General features: G+C 41.5%; 1 protein-coding gene across 2 annotated transcripts; it reads left to right on the forward strand.

Annotated features, from left to right (window-relative positions):
- Positions 1-1,031: 1,031 nt before the first annotated feature.
- pygma (phosphorylase, glycogen, muscle A) lies at positions 1,032-17,721 on the forward strand. 2 transcript variants are annotated; one of them, XM_010870584.5, is made up of 21 exons: positions 1,032-1,375; positions 5,858-5,959; positions 6,121-6,199; positions 6,341-6,444; positions 6,571-6,702; positions 6,818-6,929; positions 7,113-7,195; positions 7,448-7,591; positions 8,040-8,132; positions 8,484-8,630; positions 8,767-8,930; positions 9,512-9,626; positions 9,815-9,916; positions 10,018-10,165; positions 11,083-11,141; positions 11,566-11,707; positions 14,579-14,789; positions 15,284-15,418; positions 15,521-15,587; positions 15,909-16,064; positions 17,455-17,721. In XM_010870584.5, exons 1-20 carry the CDS (start codon positions 1,133-1,135, stop codon positions 16,059-16,061), a joined length of 2,535 nt encoding a protein of 844 aa, XP_010868886.1. In that variant the 5' UTR covers positions 1,032-1,132; the 3' UTR covers positions 16,062-16,064; positions 17,455-17,721. The 2 variants fall into 2 exon arrangements, with proteins under 2 accessions (XP_010868886.1, XP_010868887.1); XM_010870585.5 differs by having other exon boundaries at positions 17,486-17,721.
- Positions 17,722-20,721: the final 3,000 nt, after the last annotated feature.

The raw sequence follows: 20,721 nt of genomic DNA on the forward strand, positions 1-20,721 counted from the left end.
GAGGTTCCTGAGGGTGTAGTGGTGAGATGAGGTGTACAACTGAAAAACATGCCCCTGTCTCAACTTTTTTTGAAATGTGTTCCGGCAATCAAATTCAAAATCTGCATGTTTGTTTTTCAAAATCAATAACATTTCTCAGTTTCAACATTTGATATGTTGTCTTTGTACTATTTTCTATTAAATATAGGGTTTAAATGATTTGCACATCATTGCATTATGATTTTATCTCCATGTGTTTACACAGCGTCCCAACTGTTTTGGAAACAGGGTTGTATTTGTACAAAGCACAGTATGATTGATTCCAATGCTTCAGAATACAAATATTTTACACTTCCCAGTTTTTAATGGAATCAATGATAAAGAAACATTTTGGCCACTGGATGTTCTGTGAAGTACAGTATGTTATGACTTGGATAATAAGTTTAGATTTTTTTTCTAAACTTTTCAGACATTGAATTGTAGAGGTCTCTTATTTCCAGAAACATATATTTAAAGTGTTTAAAGATAAAAAAGAAAAAGAAAACCTAGAATATAAAATCTATGGTGCCTTCCCTTCAATGTATGGTCTAGCTCGGTTTGTGGCAAGTGTTGGGCTCCTGACATTACCAGACATGCCTTTCAAATATCATGGCCTTTGGGACTGGGTCATAGCTGCTATTAATGGCGCAGTCCTCAATGATAGTACTGCTGTGACACTTGAAAATTGCGGAGGAGCAAGGCATGTTGGGGGCTGCAGTGAATGAATTCAAATAGACTACAGATATTTGCATCCCAGTTTTACAGACAGAAAAAGCCACAGGTGTCGCTACATACTAGTATAATCAATTCGTTACATCCCTCTGCTGGAAATGGGATATCAGTCAAACAAATGCATGCAAATCAACTATTATTTTTAAAGACAAAACAATTCAGTCAATTCGTTTTCTTTACCGCATGTCATTTGCTCTCTCCCTCTCGCTTTTCTATTCTCAGTTCGCCCCGCCTCTTTTAAATATTAATGTTCGCTCTTATAAATAAAGGAGCGTGACCCAGCCATGCGGGTGCTTCTGTAGGGGTGTCTGGACATTGTGGATTGCACCTCTCGTTTTATTGCAATAAGGAACCCGGTGTAAGACCCGTTTCGCGCAGCATCATGTCTAAGCCGTTGTCCGATCACGACAGAAAAAAACAGATCTCCGTGAGAGGTCTTGCGGGTCCGGAAAATGTCGCAGAACTGAAGGTGGCTTTCAACAGGCATCTCCATTTTACACTGGTCAAGGACAGAAATGTGGCAACCAAACGGGATTACTACTTCGCTCTTGCCAACACCGTGCGTGACCACTTGGTGGGCAGGTGGATTAGAACACAGCAGTACTACTATGAGAAAGATCCCAAAGTAAGTTCCATAATTGCAATGCTCAGCTGTCACTTGTAGTCCACGTAAACCACAAATAAAATAAAATAGCAAACAGAATAGAAACTCATTAACATAAAAAGAAAACAAAAAAACTAAAGAAAACTAAAGAAACAAATGACATGTCAACTTTCAACGTTTTCACAATAATACAGAAATTAACATTAGTATTTCATCATAAAGAGCTTTATGTATTCAACTTACATTTGGAGCAGGCATTATGTCTTAGGAGACACTCTTATCCAGAGACACTTGAAGCAGTAACAGTTGCCTGGTTTGCTCTAGGACAGAATGGCAGATTTTTCGCTTTGCTGGTTCAGGGATTCAATCAAACAACCTTTTGGTTACTGGACAAATGCTCGACACTGTCTGCAACGTACTTCCAGTGTACTATATTACATTGTAATGATCACAAATTGTAGTAAAACTGGGTCTCCCGGAAAAATTTACATTTAAATATTAAAGTAGATTGCATGACCTTTAACATTCCGTTGACATGACATTTTAGCCATCAATGTTGTTTTGTGTACTTCTGACCTCAATTAGAACAGTATTGGAACAGGCATTGGTACTGAAAGCATAAACATGCCAAAACATTATTTGTTCTCCATGGCAATGTATTGTTTCCTATCAGACATGCCACAGTAAAAAAGCCTGATTTTATTGGAGTGGTTTTCACTTATCAGGCCCAGCAAAGAAGCTAAATGTAGTTGCAGGGGTGGTAATTACTTCAAGAAGTGTAAAGTAACAGGAAACAAATGTGTATCCTTGCCTTTATAAATAAATCAAGCTGAGTTTCATCAGGGTGAGGTTTATTTAGACCTGAATCAGTTTCCTTCATATCCATCTTTAACAGTGCAAAATCATTGTGGACAGTAACACATAGACAGTACAAGTAAAGCCTAAGCAGTCATTTTGTAAATAGAAGACATAATGTTTCACTGATGTCATATCACACATCATATTCCCTTTCTAAAATATGGATGTATATATGAGACCATGTTTGTATAATCTTGGGTAAAGACTGTACATTAGAAAGATGTAGCCTGCACAGGACTTGCCCTTTGACCTTCTACTTTATCACCTAATCCAATGTCAGCAGCTGGTTATGGTTTCCCTATCTGAAAGGTCAAGATTCCCTCAAGGTAATGTCAAGACAGAAACCCATATTAGCAATGCGGGCAGGAGGACATTCAATCAGAGATGAAAAAATATGCTGTTTATAGTTGAGGAATACGTAAACAGCCCTTGTCATTGCTAAATGCAACCGCTTTATGTGGAACTGTCAATGCATTGAATACGTATGTTGTGGTCTTGGGTGAGAGACTGTAATATTAACCCACTAGCAAACTGCCATTGTACAATGGAACTAGATCAGACCAAATGACCAAATTTGCATAAAATAAAACAAAACTAGCTAATTTTAATATTAAAGAAATAACTGTTTCCTTATGGTTGTGGAGGAACTGTGCCCTGTACCACCCATTTAAGTCATTTCTGTTCTGGATAATATTTCCGTCTTTCCAGGGGAGGGGCTTTTTGGCTCAAGAGCAGCCCTAGTGGTTCAAATAAGTATTTTAAAGAAGGCTTATCCCAAATATCATACTTACACTCAAATCATTGAAAATGTTATGATATGGTCATGTTTGTTTAGTGCACATTTGCTCTTACTGCACATTTACTTTTACACTGATAACTTGGACACTTTTGGAGGGCTAATTATTCCACTAAACCCATATACCACTTTATACATTAGGTCCTTATATAGTGGATACACTAGTGTATCAATCCCCTAGTGTACAGACACGTTTTCAGACCTTCCTTCACCTTCCAGAGGGATCACACCCAAACTAACCTTTACAACAACCCCAACTGAATCTATTTTTACCTAAGCCAAAATACCGGTGTTATGTAACACCAATGACAATCTGCCCCCCTTCCCCCTCTTCTCTGGCCTCAACCCCCTACATTCTCTGACCTCTACCCAGTACAACCCCCTCTTGCCCCCTGTACTCCCTGCTGCACAGAATGCGAAACCAACTCTAGCCTGCCTCACAAAAACATTTTGTGTGCGCAAACAACCAAACCCCTGTCTCACAGACTGCTGTGTGTCTGCGTGTCTGCTTTCCTTTTGTCTAAAGAAAGAACATACTCAAATAGTTTGGATTGCCCTCTCTGCAAAAGAAAGAGTATATAGCTGCAACTGGTAGATCAAAAAATGCATGGTCGTTACAGTGATGGCCATTGTGCAGGGGAGGGCTAACTGTTTAGTTCGGGGGCCACATCAGGATTTAGATATTACATGGAGGGCCACATTTCTATTGTAATTTGTTAATCAAAAAAGATTTTCAGGCTAGAAATGGGCAGTAATTAAAACATTTGTTCAGTAGGATTATTATAATGTCTACATCATTTAAATTCAGAGGTATAAGAATGGGCTGGTGCCTGGTGAGTTATGTTTTACTTCCCCTCAAAATTATTTTATTTCCTACCACGAGCCGGATGGAATAGCTGTTGTTCAAATGTTGTCCACCAGAGGGTATTAGTGTGGTGCTTACTGAATTTTTTTTAGCAACTAAAGTACTGATCACTACCTATCCTATATCTAAGGTAGTGATCACTACCTATCCTATATCTAAGGTAGTGATCACTACCTATCCTATATCTAAGGTAGTGATCACTACCTATCCTATATCTAAGGTAGTGATCACTACCTATCCTATATCTAAGGTAGTGATCACTACCTATCCTATATCTAAGGTAGTGATCGCTTTACATATGAAACCCTGGGTCAGTAGGACAAAATGTTCGCAAGTAAATAGATTAAGTTAGCATTAGTGGACATTAATGTTGCATAATAAGTATTAATTTGCCCATAGTTTCCCAAGTTTTAGAATATAATCATAACATCTGACATTGTCACTCGTCATAGGTTTGTCAACATATCACTAATAGGTTCAAGACCATGATACGTTTTAGTAGTCAAAGTAGGAAGCATTTGTAATTTGGTCAATGTTTTTTTGTGTTACACAATTTTTTCAGCCATTTTGGAACGCAAAGCTTAGCTGTGATGAAACTATAGTTAGATGTATATCATGGACCTACATCAGACTTTCAAAAATGTATTGGCCTTATGATTAACACAGAGATTATTCATTAAGGTTTCAAAATAATTCTAAATGGCATAAAATCCAAAATGGAAGACTTTATGTTCTGTAGACAATTTTATTTATCATGATTAGAGAGACCACAAATTATCAGGGCTGTACATCAAACAGCACAACTGAGGCACAAGTAAAAAATTACATAGTTATTAAAGGACCGCCTGTAGACCAATCAGTACCATTATTTCTGGACAAATACCAAATGGTTTATAGATATGGTAACTTATTACCATATACATTTTAAGTGATTTCAGCATTGTAATGAATAATAAAAGAAAATAACAATACCAAGGAAAATAATAGATTGCTACAGTATAGAGCTAATCAAATCTGTCCTTCCAAGCCAGTTCCACTCCATTTTTAAATTGCAACCCTCTAATCAGGGACTTATTCAGACTTGAGGCACCAGGTGGGTCCTATTAACAATGATGTAGAACAGAAAACCAGCAGTCTCCGGCTCTTGTAGGGTAGGGACTTGATGATCCGGGCAGTATAGTGGTTTTCACCTCTACCGATAGCAGTGAGATCTCATTTCCAGGAAATCTCACTTTAAGGGTCACAGTCAGTGGACTGGACATTTCCGCTGAACTTGCATAGACATTAGAATCTCGTGAATAAACATTTTCATGAAAATACATTATGTTAAATAATGTATGCTTTGTTACATATTATATTTCAAACAGAACGTACGGCCTTCCTGCCCGGTTCAAGTCGTCTGTGTGTTCCAAAAGCCCGTAATGCTTTCAGTAAACTGTTTTAAATTGTTGGCTTTGAACTAGGGGTTTTTGGGATGTTAATACATTTATTTGGTCTAACTAATATTTCTGATGTAAAGAAAATTTTTGGGAAACAAGGTCTATAAAATAGCCAAGGAATGTCTGAAAATCGGTCTAGTGTATATGAAAGGCAAGATCTAAATTTAATTCCCAAGCTTCTTCTCAAACCCATTGAAAGTGGAATCTTGGAGCCCTTTGACCTCATCCTTCAAGTGGGTTTTAAGAAAGAGAGAAAGGAGAGAGAAAAGATGATCAGAGGAGTAAGACACTGACATTTTCAGTGTTGGCTTCTTTCACTAATTAACCGCAGCATACTTTGTGAACTTGAGTGCTGCCAGCTGTGGACATGTTTAAGGACATTATCTGTGACACACATTATCAGTGTCATCATATTTCTTTCCTATTTACACTTGGTACTTCATTTTAACACTGTAATAGATGTTTGTTAGGCATTATGTTGCTAATGTTCTCCGCGGTGGATGGCTCTATGATATCCATCTTCTAACCCCCCATCCGGTCCTCAGCGTGTGTACTACATTTCCCTGGAGTTCTACATGGGACGCACACTGCAGAACACCATGGTCAACTTGGCACTGGAGAACGCCTGTGATGAGGCCATTTACCAGGTGAGGGCTGCTCATGGCCATGTGTTATGAGAATGGACCTTATGTTAATGGGGCTCAACATGGGCAGTCGGACTGCACCCCGTGTCACAAACAAATCCTGTTCAACTCTGGTTTTCCTGGATGCATTGGCTGCTGTTTGACCCGGGCACCTGTTTCCACAGCTAGGTCTGGACATGGAGGAGTTGGAGGACATGGAGGAAGACGCCGGCCTGGGAAACGGGGGTCTCGGCCGTCTTGCCGGTAAGCTGCACCACGTCTCCCTAGTCTGACCATTTTGTGCCTTAGACTGTTGTGTGAGTTGTATTAGATGTTCTAGAAATGATGTTAGGCTAGTTTGGCCCGTGGAGCCCCGGTCTAGCCTAACCCCTTCCTGGTCCTCAGCATGCTTCCTGGACTCCATGGCCTCTCTGGGTCTGGCTGCCTACGGCTACGGCATCCGATATGAGTTTGGCATTTTCAACCAGAAGATCGTCAACGGCTGGCAGGTGACACATACTCCTGTGTTGTTGTTTGTTTCGGGGTCGGGGCTTTCAATTTTTACAGCCAATGTACGGTGTAAGAACTTTGCTGAAAGCGCAAGCCAGATTGTTATATAACCGAATGATTGACAGGTTGAAGAAGCTGATGATTGGCTGCGTTATGGCAACCCATGGGAGAAGGCCCGTCCTGAGTACATGCGTCCTGTCAAGTTCTATGGCAGAACGGAACACTCCCCAAGCGGAGTGAAGTGGGTCGACGCTCAGGTGAATAAAATGCATGTTGGGGTGGGATTGCAGAAGCATTGGGGTGACCAGTGGGCCATCAATAAATGAATAAACATGCATTCTTTAAAGTCAGTGGGTGTAAATGTATTGACAGGTAGTGCTGGCTCTGCCATACGACACCCCTATCCCTGGCTACAGAAACAACATTGTCAACACCATGAGGCTGTGGTCGGCGAAGGCGCCGTGCGACTTCAACCTGAAGGACTGTAAGTGCCTGACTGAGTCCTTGGCGGCAGAGCGGGAATGAATGATTGGTTGTTTGTTCTCCCTGATTTGAAACAACCCACAATCTCCTACGCCTGTTTTGTCAGATCTGCAAATGGCTAGCATTACTGATACAGCGTGACATAATTGGCTGTTGAAGGGTGTGTTTCTTCTTGTCTCAACAGTCAATGTCGGTGGCTATATTCAGGCAGTGTTGGACAGAAACTTGTGTGAGAACATTTCCCGTGTGCTGTACCCCAATGACAACGTAAGAATATATAAGATGTTGTGCATTAGATAGTATGTGTTGAATGTACTGAATTACTCTCCAGTTTCCAGGGTTCAGTGTTGATTTTGACAATAAACTCTATAGATATTTGAATAAGAAATGGCCCTCTATTCTCTGTAATTATTCACTTAAAAGAAATGACTGGCATTGACTGTAATTGTTTTGGGAAGCATTGAAAAGCTCTCTCAGATGTGCAGGTCTTAGTGGGTTCACCTCCTGATGTCTCCCCAGTTCTTCGAGGGCAAGGAGCTGCGTCTGAAGCAGGAGTACTTTGTGGTTGCCGCCACCCTGCAGGACATCATCCGTCGTTTCAAGGTCTCCAAGTTTGGGTCCAGGGAGATCGCCCGTACAGACTTCAATGAACTGCCCAACAAAGTGAGATTCACCTTTTGGCGATTTGTGAATATGTGTCACTGTCTTGAAGTACAAGTTGTGGATTTTGGAGATTATGACAATTATTATTCTTCATGTCAGATTAACTAGTGGATACGCTTTACATGTGTCTCTGCTCTGTATTCAGTAAGTTAGAGGTGTAAGAAAATATCTAGCATGCTATTCTCATTGACTTGGTTGTTGTTGGAACGATAGTTAGCAATTTTCAAATGCAAGACATGCAAAAAGTGAAAAAGGGGCTTGTTTAAACAATAGCTGATGTTTCAATGTCTCAATCTGATGTTGTGGTTTTCTATTCATCCTTGTGCCTCTCTATTCATACCGGTAGTACGGTACCCTCGAATGTTATAAATTATCCTGTCCGCTGTGATTATTCTGACCAACAGAACTTGAATAGAATAATCATGTAGGGAATTTCTGTCCCCTCCAGGTTGCCATCCAGCTGAATGACACTCATCCTGCCATGGCGATCCCTGAGCTGATGAGGGTTCTGGTGGATGAGGAGAAACTAGATTGGGATGTTGTGAGTGGAGGAGATGACTGTCAATCATGACAGCTGAATGGGTTTTACAGCGATACACTACACTGGTTGTGATGTGGAAAACCAGCTGGACTGAATCATTTTCTTTGGCATTGCCCTGGGCAGTGCTGTAACACCACATCCGCTATTTTTCCAGGCCAAAATGCAGTGGTACCTCAACAATTGTACCAGCAGGGGGCAACAAAGACCAGCTTAGTTGAAAGAGTTGCTTGGGCACACTGCAAATAAATAACTCTAATGGACTAGCATTCATTTACAGTACGAACCCGGAAACCTTGAGGTAAATTAACACTATTGCCTCTGTACCTGTGTGTCTGTGTCTGTGTGTGTCAGGCCTGGAACATTTGTACACGCACCTGCGCCTACACCAACCACACCGTCCTACCTGAGGCACTGGAGCGCTGGCCCATTGACCTGTTCCATCACCTGCTGCCCCGTCACCTTGAGATCATATTCGAGATCAACCGTCGTTTCCTGGAGGTATGCAGACAGGGCAACGGGGACACACGATGCCTCTCAGGAAGTGTTATAACAGTGTTCCACACGCTTGCATAACAGCGGCTTTTGTACAACATGCCGTTACAGGATAACTTTATTAAACGTCCTGTCTCTGCAGTTCGTGGCCTCTAAATACCCCGGCGACAGCGACCGTCTGGCGCGCATGTCTCTGATCGAGGAGGGCCCCTGTAAGAAAGTCAACATGGCTCATCTGTGCATCGTGGGTTCCCATGCAGTCAATGGTGTGGCCCGGATCCACTCCGAGATCCTCATCGCCACTCTGTACGTGTGGTACCAGAACACAGGAAACACTGCGTTACATTTTAGACATTTATTAAACACATTAGCAAGACATGTGGTGATAAAATATATGTGCCTGAATGCACTTAAATGCTAATTATAGATATATAAATATAAGCCATTTAATTGTACACACTTACATATACTGTAAAAACTAAAATGCATCTTGATTTTACCACATTGGCCACTCTAATATATGTAATATATTTATTTATTTATGAAATATATTCACACAAATTGTTTGAATACATCTCCGTTTTATAGAAATGTACTATTTCTATTTTTGCGTATGGAGATTCTCTTATCCAGAGCGACTTGTAGTTCATTCCTGTAATTATGAGTGAACACAGACAATCTCATCAAACAGTCATAGTAACACAGTTATTCTCATAGATACAGTATTTAACACATTTAAATAATTATTTAAATCACACAAATGTGAGCGATATGTGTCGGGTGTAATTACGAAGCTTAGTATAGTGATATGTTTTCAGTGGATTCGCTTGGAGAGCTGATGTGAACTTATTTGATTGCTGATGTGTTGCTGTATGTTCTTTGTGCAGGTTCAAGGATTTCTATGAGTTGGAGCCACACAAGTTCCAGAACAAGACCAACGGTATCACCCCACGTCGCTGGCTAGTAATGTGCAACCCTGGCTTGGCTGAGGTCATCGCAGAGGTAGCAGGACTGTTCAAAATAATTTAGAAAATACATCAAACTGTAGCCAGATGAACCTTATTTGTCTTTTAGTGATTTTGGCCATATATTGATGTCATTTCTTAAAAAAATAAAAATCTGTTCTTGATGTGGTAACCAGTAAACTAACTCTTACACACAAATATTTCTCCTGTCATCTTGTTCATCAGAGAATCGGAGAGGACTTTGTCCGTGACCTTGACCAGCTGAAGAAACTGTTGAAGTTCATAAATGATGATGCCTTCATCCGTGACATCGCCAAAATCAAGCAGGTGAATGGCACTAAGTCACAGACTCTGGTTGTAAATTAAGAGACTGGAGGAATATTGTCATCTGCCCTAACTCACTTGCGTCATACGTGTCTCTAATCTAGGAGAACAAGCTGAAATTTGCTGTACATCTGGAAGAGCACTACAAGGTCAAGATCAACCCCCAATCCATGTTTGACTTCCAAGTCAAGAGAATCCACGAGTACAAGAGACAGCTGCTCAACTGTCTACACATGATCACCTATTACAACCGTTAGTACTTCTGTCACTGCCTTGTCCTTTCCCTTACTCTGTCTGTCTTTCTCTCTCTTTCCCCTTACTCTATCTGTCTTTCCCTCTCTTTCCCCTTACTCTGTCTGTCTTTTTCTTTTTTTCCCTTACTCTGTCTGTCTTTCTCTCTCTTTCCCCTTACTCTGTCTGTCTTTCTCTTTTTTTCCCTTACTCTGTCTGTCTTTCTCTCTCTTTCCCCTTACTCTGTCTGTCTTTCTCTTTTTCCCTTACTCTGTCTGTCTTTCTCTCTCCCCTTTATCTGTCTTTCTCTTTTTTCCCTTACTTTGTCTGTCTTTCTCTCTTTCCCCTTACTCTGTCTGTCTTTCTCTCTTTCCCCTTACTCTGTCTGTCTTTCTCTCTTTTTCCCTTACTCACTCTCTCTCTCTTTTCCCTCACTCCTGGACTCCCTTTACCTTTACACACTTCAGTAGATACTTCATTGACATGAATGGATGGTTGCCAGTACTGCCAAAGAAAATGTTTCAGCAGGAATAGTGAATATACAGTATCTATGAAAAAAGGACAAACAATATGCAAGGGAAATTATAAACAACAAAGAGCACAAATTGTCATCAAATCAACAATGCCATCTACTGGGCTCTCTCTCTCTCTCTCTTCCATTAATCATATACATTTATTGGTATGACATAACAATTTACATAAAGCCAGAAGTGTTGTATGTAGTACTACTAATTTAACTTGCAATAGAACAACATCTCTCATTGATCCTCAATCTTTATTTATTCTTTCTGTCTCTATCGTTTTCCCTGCTGTCTCTTTCCATTTTTCCCTTACTGTCTGTCCCTTCTTTTCTCCTTCTCGCTATCCCTAACTCTCTTCCTCTCTCGCTCTGTTTGCTTCTACCTCTCTCTGTACTCACGCAACACACCGGTTTTTAGGTATCAAGAAAGAGCCCAACAAGCACTGGACCCCAAGAACCATTATGGTTGGAGGAAAGGTACGTTTCCCCTCAGAGTATCAGCATTTAAATATCCACCGAAACCTCACCTGTGCCACTCACTGCTCTTACCCAACACTGCCTCCCCCGCTTCTCTCTCCTCTTACCCAACACTGTCTCCCCCGCCTCTCTCCTCTTACCCAACACTGTCTCCCCCGCCTCTCTCCTCTTACCCAACACTGTCTCCCCCACCTCTCTCCTCTTACCCAACACTGCCTCCCCCGCCTCTCTCCTCTTACCCAACACTGCCTCCCCCGCCTCTCTCCTCTTACCCAACACTGTCTCCCCCGCCTCTCTCCTCTTACCCAACACTGCCTCCCCCGCCTCTCTCCTCTTACCCAAAACTGCCTCCCCCTCCTCTCTCCTCTTACCCAACACTGCCCCCCCTCCTCTCTCCTCATACCCAACACTGCCTCTCTCCTAGGCTGCTCCAGGGTACCACACAGCCAAGATGATCATCCGTCTCATCACAGCGATCGGTGAGGTGGTCAACAACGACCCCGTCATTGGCGATCGTCTCAAAGTCCTTTTCCTGGAGAACTACAGAGTCACTCTGGCTGAGAAAGGTGACCGACTTACCCTGTTGGTGTCTGTTGCCACTTCTGACTCAACCTGAGGTAGACAGGGGTTAGGAACTCCACATAGTGGTGTTGATGAGAAGAAATAACAAAATGTCAGGAGGTTCTCTTTTTCATTGTTTAGTCCAGTGAATATGGTGGAGTAAAGATGGAGTGTTCGCTTGATTACGTAAAAAAAAAAGCTGAAGTTGCGTCACACTCTCTATTTCCATTTCTCCTGAAAACTGGAACTTCAACCTTGCAGAGGGTGGACTCAATCTACTGTGTTAGGCCAAAGAAACAGCTGAGCTGTGTTAACGCCTGAGAGGAGTTTTGATATCGATTTTCAGGTGAAAAGGAAGCTAGGTTTCTAGGTGGTTCATTTCAATTATGCAGTATCATTTGGACCCTATAGATATATATTTTTTTAAATGTTTCGTATACATACTATCAAAAAATCATATTAGTGAAACTCAAGCACAAATCCTAATAAATCCAGGCAGAATGTTCACACAAGGGCATGATTTATTTCTACCCTGTTAGGGAAAGTCAGTGTTTTTATTCATCTTGATTCACATATTCATAGTCACCAGATGTCCCCCAATCCATCCCATATATTTTTCTTTCTCAAATAATTATCACACTATAATTAAAGAGTAAAACAGATTTTGTTTTCTAAACAAACACGTGATGTAGACTCTTTACAAATAAGGGGGAATAACAATTGGTCAAATTTGGTCAACGCTTCTATTTGTTTTGTTCAACCTTTGATGATATTGGTAAATTATGATTTCAAAATATCAGTCAAACAGGGTTGAATGAAGAATATAAGGGTGAAAAGCAATACCAACATTTTCTATATAACATAGAAAAAACAGACTAATAAAACATCTACAGTATCTCACAAGTGAGTACACCCCTCCCATTTTTGTAAATATTTGATTATATCTTTTCATGTGACAAACCTGAAGAAATTACACTTTTCTACAATGTAAAGTAGTGAGTGTACAGCTTGTATAACAGTGTAAATTTGCTGTCCCCTCAAAATAACACAACACACAGCCATTGATGTCTAAACCGCTGGCAACTAAAGTGAGTACACCCCTAAGTGAAAATGTCCAAATTGGGCCCAAAGTGTCAATATTTTGTGTGGCCACCATTATTTTCCAGCACTGCCTTAACCCTCTTGGGCATGGAGTTCACCAGAGCTTCACAGGTTGCCACTAGGGTCCTTTTCCACTCCTCCATGACGACATCACGGAACTGGTGGATGTTAGAGACCTTGACCACCTTCCGTTTGAGGATACCCCACAGATGCTCAATAGCGTCTAGGTCTGGAGACATGCTTGGCCAGTCCATCACCTTTATTCTCAGCTTCTTTAGCAAGGCTGTGGTCGTCTTGGAGGTGTGTTTGGGGTCGTTATGATGTTGGAATACTGCCCTGCCTGCCCAGTCTCTGAAGGGAGGCGATCATGCTCTGCTTTAGTATGTCACAGTACGTTGGCATTCATGGTTCCCTCAATGAACTGTAGCTCCCAAATGCTGGCATCACTCATGCAGCCCCAGACCATGACACTCCCAAACCATGCATGACTGTTGGCAAGACACACTTCTCACCTGGTTGCCGCCACACACGCTTGACACCATCTAAACCAAATAAGTTTATCTTGGTCTCATCAGACCACAGGACATGGTTCCAGTAATCCATGTTCTTAGTCTGCTTGTCTTCAGCAAACTGTTTGCAGGCTTTCTTGTGCATCATCTTTAGAAGAAGCTTCCTTCTGGGACGACAGCCATGCAGACCAATTTCATGCAGTGTGCGTCGTATGGTCTGAGCACTGACATGCTGACCCCCCCACCCCTTCAACCTCTGCAGCAATGCTGGCAGCACTTATACGTCTATTTCCCAAAGACAACCTCTGGATATGATGCTGAGCACATGCACTCAACTTCTTTGGTTGACCATGGCGAGGCCTGTTCTGAGTGGAACCTGTCCTGTTAAACGGCTGTATGGTCTTGGCCACCGTGCTGCAGCTCAGTTTCAGGGTCTTGGCAATCTTCTTATAGCCTAGGCCATCTTTATGTAGAGCAACAATTATTTTTTTCAGATCCTCAGAGAGTTCTTTGCCATGAGGGACCATGTTGTACTTCCAGTGACCAGTATGAGGGAGTGTGAGAGCGATAACACCAAACACACCTGCTCCCCATTCACACCTGAGACAATATTTGCAGAAATGTGAGGGGTGTACTCACTTCTGTGAGATACTATATATACTATGTAAATAGCAATATTAAATATTTTTCATTAATTTAAAAATATTGCCTAAGATTTCCACCCTGTTAGAGACATGGTCCACCGTATTACTGTATGTTCCTAATAGGTCTGAGTTTGAATGATGATAAACAGTTGAAGATTTGAGCGTCTCTATCAAACATATGTTAGGACTATGAAAGATGATTGCATTTCCATCATGGCAAAATGGTGAGAGGAGATAATTATTTATTAGGATTATAAATAAAGGAAGGAATAAATTCATATATTATTTAATAACTTGCATATCTCGTAGAGGTTGATGAATGACATGGCTAAAAGAGCTCAATTACTGAATTAAGTGTTCAAAATGCATATCATTCCCTTTCAACAACAATATCTTTTAGTTTTTAAGGTTAAAATCATGTGGAATTTAAATTTTCTGTATTTTACAATAATTAGATTAGAGTTTATACTTTCCTGGGGACAGAACTGGAAATACTAGTACCCAGACAGCTATTTATTAGAAGTGAATGCCAATGGCATCAACCTAGCGATCTGTCTGACTAGATGTCCGTTACTCATCTCTTGTGGGTTTCCTCACCCCCTCATCACCCCATCCCCCCCAGCCATCCCCTCTGCCGACCTGTCTGAGCAGATCTCCACGGCTGGCACGGAGGCCTCAGGCACCGGCAACATGAAGTTCATGCTGAACGGGGCGCTCACCATCGGCACCATGGACGGCGCCAACGTAGAGATGGCCGAGGAGGCCGGGGAGGAGAACCTCTTCATCTTCGGCATGAGGGTGGAGGACGTGGACGCCATGGACGCCGGTAAAGGGTGAGCAGGAGGACGTGGCCATGGGGACAGGGGGTTAGAGCAGGGGAATTAAGGCCACACTGACTCAAAGGAACCGTAGTGATGTGGAGGAGGGGGGGACTCCGAGTAAAGAGCTTTCAGTGAAGTCATTCCGATGGCAGCCTGAAACGGTGCGGGTGGAGCCGTCCTGGAAGTATCTTTCGGGTGACTCAGCAAGATGGATCGTCGTCATGGAGGACAGTTACGCATGTTTCAGAGCAAAGGTCACGAGTCCAAGCGGCTAAATCAGGGGATGGGGTCAAACGCCTGTATCCTTACAGGCTTTCGCTAACACCAGTCAGGATACAGGGGTCACAGTGAGATCAGATACACTAGTGACATGTCAGGATTTTGAAAGGTTCCTTTGCATTGGAGAGCTAAATCTAAATGTACTATTTCACATCGCAGAGCATCAAAACTGGCGAAGGCATAGTTCTTAACAGCATGCCTCCAACACCTACTTTTGTCCTGCACAGATACCATGCCACTGAATACTACAACCGTATCCCTGAGCTGAAGCAGGCCATGGACCAGATCGCCGGTGGCTTCTTCAGTCCCAAGCAGCCAGACCTCTTCAAGGAACTTGTGGATCTGCTGATGCACCACGACAGGTAATAACATCCACACACAAACACACTCTCACACACACACATATAAACACACAGAAATATGTTTTTCTCTCCACTTATTGTTATCTAATGTTTGATATACAGGTTCAAAGTCTTTGCTGACTACGAATCCTACATCAAATGCCAGGAAAAGGTCAATGAACTGTACAAGGTCAGTGTAATGCACAAATGACACACAGAAGTTCACCTGGTTTAGGTATATATTAATTAATACTTTCATGAATCATTCAAACACATCTTAAAAAGTGCTTTTTAAATTAGCAATTGTCCTTATACGATTCTGAACCTAACCCTGAAGAGCAAGCAATGCAAATGTAGAATCATTGACTAGGAATAGTCAATGAGACAGGGACCTAGTAAGAAACGTAGAGAGGAACCAGGCTCGAATGGGTGGGCAGGTTAGTCTGTCCGTACAGCACTTTCTCAAATATTTTGTTTTATTGTTACTTACTCTCTCTGTCTCTAAAAACAGAAACCGAAGGAATGGACCAAGAAAGTGATCCATAACATTGCCGGCTGTGGTAAATTCTCCAGTGACCGCACCATTTCCCAGTACGCCCGGGAGATATGGGGTGTGGAGCCCAGCCTGGAAAAGATCCCCGCCCCTGACGAGCAACTCAAATAAGCTGTGCGTTCACTCCACACTGTTCTTTTTCCCTACTCATACCGCTCTCTATCTACACACTGCTGCAATCAGGAGATAAGCACCAGGAGATTTGCCTGAGGAAATATCAGCTCATTTCTTAATTCACTTGAATAATTCACGCCTTACTAGTTTTGTTCGATACGTAATGTTCCGGCTGTTAACATGGGTTATGAAGTCGTTGTTCCTTTATCGCGACACACATCGAGCTCACAGCGCCAGCACATGACAAATGAAATGACAGTGAAGACTTGTGTTTACAGGTACTCTCTGTTCTGCCACTAATCGTTCTGACTGCAAATTCAAGCAGTCTTCTTAAAGTGTCCCTGTCTGCCCTTTAGCTTCTGATGGATGTCCTCCCTAACGAGTCTCTACTCGATTAAAACAAACACTAGTATACTACACAATTCCCTTCAAATGTCTCGTCTTGCGGCTGTCACCCAGTGGAACAGATGATGGATCTCCTGTGGCGTTTTCTCCAGTTCAGACTGTCTATACCTCCTTCATTCATGGCTCTGTTCTGCAGTATTTCCCTAATTGTATGATCAGAGCAGTGTCCTAATCAGAAGTTGCCACAGGGCCAGTCTTGAAAGTCTCTAACGGCCGCAATCTCTTCCAATTGTTCATCACAAACTACTCATTGAATCGTTATTTATGAACGATCAAAGCTGTCGCCCCATTCATGTAACTGCCCTGATTTTGGTTAGAGTTGGGAGCCACAGTATGGAGGGAGGTGTGGTTTGTACTGGGGCATATTAGGTTAGAGGATTCAAAACATTCTGGATACTGTTGTTCCCATTTGTTGAGCAGGTGCAGAGGACTATCCAGTGAAACTTTCATTATATTAATTTAAGATTAGAAATGTTTTTAGGATAACTGCGATATATGCAGAAAAAGTCAAGGGGACAGGACTGTGCCCATTTCAGAGTTAGTAAGGGAAAAAAATGCTCATCCCATGATTAAATAAAACAACCTACTCATCTAGCTGTTCATCCATATTGTCCAATTACATAGCAGATGGAAGTCACCTGACCAATGGACAAGTCCCATGACAAACAATGAGACATTCACACCTGATAGGGAATACAACTAGGTACATTTAGTTTTGTAGCTTTGAAAGAAACTCTGCATTTAATATTCAGTAAAACAATGCTGAATATTATAATGGATTCCCCATTGACATTCATCTGCGGCTGGCTTGTTGATTCCCTATGGTGCCTAAGGGAGAACTGCAGTGCCAGTTCTCTATGTGAATATAGGCCTGCCTCAGTATTTTCGTCTGTGTTTACCCATTCTTTTCACTTAGCCTGGTGGAGAACCAATGTGAAACAGCCGTATGTTTGTCAACCTGTGTATGTTCTGATTTCACCTGAAGAAACCGCTGAACATGTGCAATCCTTCTGAAGATATCCGAAGACTAGCCTGGGAGCCAGGGGAGCAGAACTGTGGAAGGTTGGAACAACACAGCCGGCCCACATGTCAGAACCATGTCAGAGAACCACACCTTGGCCTTCCCGGCTCTCTTTTAGTTTCAGCTCATGTGAGTGTCAGTCTTGCCAATGGTGGCCACCAAAGCCAAAATCGTCTTGTGAGAATGTTTTTGTCTAGCCATACTGAGATAATAAAGTATACTAGACACTAATGCCTTTGTCTTTTGTTTACCACACATAATGTACATGTGTTCATAGGCCTGTATCAGAATTTAAATGTATAAAAGGCACTGAAATGATTTTGCTCACTGTTGTAGTAATGAAATTTCAAAACAGGTTTAGTTGCCACCAACTTCAACAATGATTTTGCTAGGTCATACTGACATGGCCAACATGGACCGTTTGTGTTGATGAGTAACTCCATGAACAGAGCTGCAGCACATTGCGTAAGGAGACGCGTGCCTTCTAAATTATATGCTGTGTGTTTATAAAGCCTGGCTTTACATGCCCAACATGCACACATACTAACTTACACGTATACCAATATGTAGGCAACTCAAAACTTTAGCACTCTGTTACTTTCATTCCCTGTGACTATAGTATCAAAGCTTTTGTCAGTACACTGCCAGAGAGTTGTAAAATGTAAAAGGCAGAAGGATGTTACTTCAGATCATAGTGTCTTGAAACTCAGAATGTAAATCCGTCCTTGCTCTTTGCTTGGGAGCGCCCTACAGTATATGTGCAGCAGTTCAAATGGAAATATACAACTTCAAAGTTTCCTAGCAAATTTTTCATGCTCAATTGAATTCTGATTATACTTTAATACAGAGCAACAATATGAAAAGTCACACTTAGCATGCAGACAGAGAGACAGAGCATAGCACAATAAAACAATAATCCAAAAGACAAAAAATCCATCAAACAGACACCACAGAAAGTGGCTATACACAGCCGATCACTAAGGTTTGTTTTTTAGTCATGTCTTTAGGTCATGTTTGAGTGCATGTTGAAGTGGTGAACACGCGTATCTGAAGGTTATATGTCACTGAGAAAGCTGTCTGTCTGTATGTGTTTTTCCTCTCAGGAAGTATAGTTACATGTCATAGCGGTCCTTGTGGATCTGCTGTCACGGTCTTTCGGTTATGTAGTGCAAAATGTGGGTGTAAGAAAGTGCCCCTTTTCAATCCAGTCAGGAAATTTCTGTAATACTGTAGGAATAATTGAGAAACATTACAGTGATAAATCTTTTAATAAAATGTTTCTACTCCATAGAAACCTAAGGCTGTTAATACAGTTGGAATTTTGCTCAGTATGTCTCTCTTTGCAGTATTCCGGTTCAAATATTCTGTAATTGTCCAGTGGCACGTTGCATCTAGAGGGTTATTCGTTTTGACAGTTTTGGAATTTTCTGGTTGCACCTTGAAACTAGAGTCATTAATTTGGACATCTCATGCTGTTTCTAATGGGAGTGAAGCAGATTCCTTCAAAACAAGTGCAACGGTTCTAGATATCTGTTACTCGACTAGCAAAACGTTTCATACTGATAATCATTACATGCATTGATAGCAATTGATTGCCATAGAATGACCTGTGTAAAATTGTCTAGTATAGCTGTTTTTCTTTAAACCTGTGCCCTGATTCATTCTCTCAGTCAAATCTTAACAAACCCCCTCTGCTCCTCTAATGCTCATATAATTTTAAAGTTTTTTCCCCTTTGTCAGAAGTTACACCAAGAGTTGCTTGATCCCAGTACTCAGAGTCCAAATTTCAAATGAGTTAAATAACTGGATGAAGCAGACTGGTCACTCATTGGCCACAAATTGTTATATGGAACACAATTGTGAGATAAGAGCTGGGAAAGTAAATAAATTAGCACAGGAGAACACTACTAGTTGAAGATTTCTAACTACTCTCTGTAACTGAATAGTTTATATATTTGCTGTCCTCATTTAGAGAAAAGCTTTTTCTGGTTTACTTATCATCCATCCACCCAGTGTTGCAAATGCGTCACACTTGAATTATGGCTTAAATGTGGGCATGACATTTTGGATAAAAATGCTTCAAATTTGTAAGTGTGATTATGTCCTTTCCTCATTGCAGCAACTTGAAGTGGGCTCGGGGGATTTGAAGATCAGAATATGCATCTCCCGAAATAGAATTTGCAAATAAGTTCTGCTTCTTCCTATACATCTAACTCAACCAACCAGTTCTCCAGCTAATAACTACAACTGAGCTTGCATGTGTTAGAACCACAATAATGAGTCATTGGAGCAAGGAGGGGCAAGACAATCCTGACCAATCCTGTCCGGATGATGCCAAGTTAAATGGGACCATGGATTGTGGGATATTGCTTTTTGTGCATATGCAAAATTTTTGGGGATCTTTTATTTCAGCTCTTGAAATGTGGGACCAACACTTTGTTGGATATACAGCTCTGGAAAACATTGAGATAATTTTTGCCGGAGAGCGAATGTCTCTTGCTGACTGAGTGAGTGAGTCACTGACTGACTACCCCTTCTTAAATAGCGTAGTGGTTAGAGAAGTGGACTTATGACCTATAGATCCTGAGTTCGTATCTCCTTGCAGGTGAAGCGAAGTATGCGTTTTCAGGCTGCCGTATAGATGAAAACTTCACCTGAACTAGGCAAGTCTAATTCTTGTTGAAAGTAGGTTTGCCTAGTTACAACACACCTTGACACAAAGCTCACTCATCTCCAGCCTAGTTCAGCCGGCCCACAACAGAAAGTGAACCAGGGTCACCCACATGAAAGGCTGTGTTGTTAACCACTACCCCATGGAGCTGAACATTTGCTAGGTGTCAGTATAGCCTCTTGTCTCTATTCTGAACAATTCCTCTTTTGCCACTGGCCGTTTTAATAGTTAATTGGCCATTTGTGAATGACATTGATACAGTTAAACTGATGTACGTTTCTTACTAAGTTTACCTCCACCACAAATAGCGTCTATGTATGGCGTTTGCCACTGGCCGTTTTAACAGCGTATTAGCCAGTAATAAGCTTTACCGGTATCTACTAACTTACCGGAATAGTCATAAGAATTGAACAATTGCTTACTATAATGTAGATACTAACAGTTTCAGCCAGCAAAGTTTTCCTCTATACAGAATAATTAATTATGCATACTTCACTTTGCCTGTGAGGAGATACAAACTTGGGACCTATAGTTCACAAGTCCGCTTCTCTAACCACTAT

This window comes from Esox lucius, chromosome 7 (genome assembly GCF_011004845.1).
Source record: "Esox lucius isolate fEsoLuc1 chromosome 7, fEsoLuc1.pri, whole genome shotgun sequence".
In the NCBI taxonomy this organism is placed as follows: Eukaryota; Metazoa; Chordata; class Actinopteri; order Esociformes; family Esocidae; genus Esox; species Esox lucius.